The sequence below is a fragment of the Fukomys damarensis genome, unplaced genomic scaffold, assembly GCF_012274545.1.
Source record: "Fukomys damarensis isolate Sample0158 unplaced genomic scaffold, DMR_v1.0_HiC HiC_scaffold_8, whole genome shotgun sequence".
Lineage (NCBI taxonomy): Eukaryota > Metazoa > Chordata > Mammalia > Rodentia > Bathyergidae > Fukomys > Fukomys damarensis.
Genome location: NW_022900920.1, coordinates 18252897 through 18255038, shown reverse-complemented (window position 1 = coordinate 18255038; position 2142 = coordinate 18252897). Strand labels below are relative to the sequence as shown.

The 2142-nt window shown below is 43.7% G+C and overlaps 1 protein-coding gene across 1 annotated transcript in view; it reads right to left on the bottom strand.

The window, feature by feature from the left end:
* Window positions 1-267: 267 nt before the first annotated feature.
* The window catches only part of Rgs10 (regulator of G protein signaling 10), a 29815-nt gene continuing 27940 nt past the window's right edge, over window positions 268-2142 (bottom strand). The window contains exon 5 of the mRNA XM_010634519.2: window positions 268-736. Coding sequence (XP_010632821.1) covers window positions 593-736 — 144 coding nt within the window. The 3' untranslated portion in view covers window positions 268-592. The remainder of the gene's footprint in view (window positions 737-2142) is intronic.

Genomic DNA, 2142 nt, shown 5'->3' with positions numbered 1-2142 from the left:
TACTAAAGAATAAGCCGCTGATGATCCTCACACTTCAACACTCCAAATCTTAAGCAGGTGTCAGTGATTCATTTTCTTTTTCCAGCACTGAACTTGCTCTCGATAAATATTTAAGCCAAAAGGCAGACTGTAAGACAATAACCTCCCGCAGCTGGAGTTGTCAGATCAGCTCATGCTTGAGTTCATTTGCCAAAAGAACTTGGGGAACACACACACACACACACACACACACACGTACACACACATTCACCTTCACCAGAGAGCCAGAGCCAAGACATATAAGGTGTATGTGGCTGTTATGTTTCACCTTGTGGCTTCACATGAAGTTTAATCAAGCTGGAAAATGCTCCCAGTGTCCAATGTTGAAGGAATCTCTGTTCTATGAGTTGAAATTTCAAAGCTATTTTTTTTTTAACGTAAGATTAGTCATCATGCAAAACTTATTGGTCAAGCAGTTAATAAAATACACATATCCCACTGAAGGGTTTTGTACATTTCGATCTTTGCACATTACAAAGCAATGACAATCCTGCACAGTCCTGAGAATAAATCCCTTTGCTCTGTGAAGGCAGCAGTCCCGGCATTTGAGGGATCATGTGTTATAAATTCTGGAAGCTCGTTTAGCTGAAGTTTGAGCATCAGGTGGCTCCTCCTCCTCCTCAGTTCGCTTGTGTTTTAAAAACAAGTCAGACTTTAAGAAGCGGCTGTAGCTGTCATACTTCATGAGATTGAAGATCTAAGGAGAAAAGAAAAAGAATCTGAAGGCTTCAGTTACTCAGGTCATGAATCACCCTATCACATATCTGTTAAATATCTACCATGTGCCGAAGAATACAAATAATGTACAAAAACACACAAAGAAAGCTAAAGTAAGGCATGCTCTAGACAAGGCCAATTTCCTGAATGCTTCTGTCACTATGTAACAACCTCAATGGAATATACAGCTTAGACAGTTACACAAACATATCTTTACTTTCCACAGAAGTATAGATTCATGCAGCACTGACTCACACCCTTGTAGCAAGAGCTCCTTTAAAATCTCTGCTGTATTTGGGTGGATTATGCAGGGATGCAGCTCTCTACTCAAAGTAACAAAACAGAAACCATTTACCAGCAGAGGCAGGGAGTTTAAAAAGTCACTTTTTAATCATCAGATGATCCCAGTGGGGCATCTCTAGGAAGAAATGATTCTAAGAGATTCTAAGTCATGCAGTGGCCGAGGAGGCCCCTAACCACACCTAAGTCCTCAGGATTGGAGGGCAGCCACCTGCTGGCACAGGAGGGCCTCCTAAAGCTGTTCCCAGGTACCATGTCTCTTTGTGCCCACCCAATCCTGTACCACCATCCTCCTGCCTCACCCTACAGCATAAGCAGGGAAAAGAGAAGCAAAAAAAGGAATGCATTTCCTTGCTGCCTGGGAAATAATCCCTTTGTGAGAAATTCCTCACCTGCCATCCCTCTCTCTGACTCTCCCGCCTTCAGGACACTCTGCAGGCTGAAGGGCCACACAGGAACCAGGTGCCTTCCCTTGTGGCACAAACACAGGCTCAACCGAGTGGAAAATTCAACAGGTGCCCAGAATGTCAAGTGGGTGGCAAAATCCTGACATCTTTTAAACCCATCCTCTCCCAGCACACACATATACTATTTTGTAAATTAAACATCCGATGGCTTCTAGGGCCTCAGAACATCTGCTTGGGGGATGGGAAGGGCCTCGGGAAATAACTGGAACTCTTACCCTGTACACCTTCATTTTCCCAGGGTAATTGTAACTGCAAGAGAATCAAACCCGGGCCGGGGATTTAGCTCAGTGGTTCTGGCACCTGCCTCTCAAGCACAAGGACCCAAGTTTGATCCCCAATACCAAAAAAAAAAAAAAAAGAGAGAGAAAGAGAGAACCAAACCCTAAATCATTTTGCTCTAAGCACTGCCCAGACCCAGGAGAGCTTTAGGATGTCTGGGTTTATTAGTGCCTGCCTTTCTTTTCCCTGCTGTCCTTCCACACTTGCCCAAGCTCTCTTGGGCAGTCATATATATTTGCAGCAATCTTATAACCCAAGATGTGATTATAATTTGTTGAGATTTGGGGAAATTGTATAATTGAACAAAAATACAGCCAGGCATGGTGGCACACCTGAAATC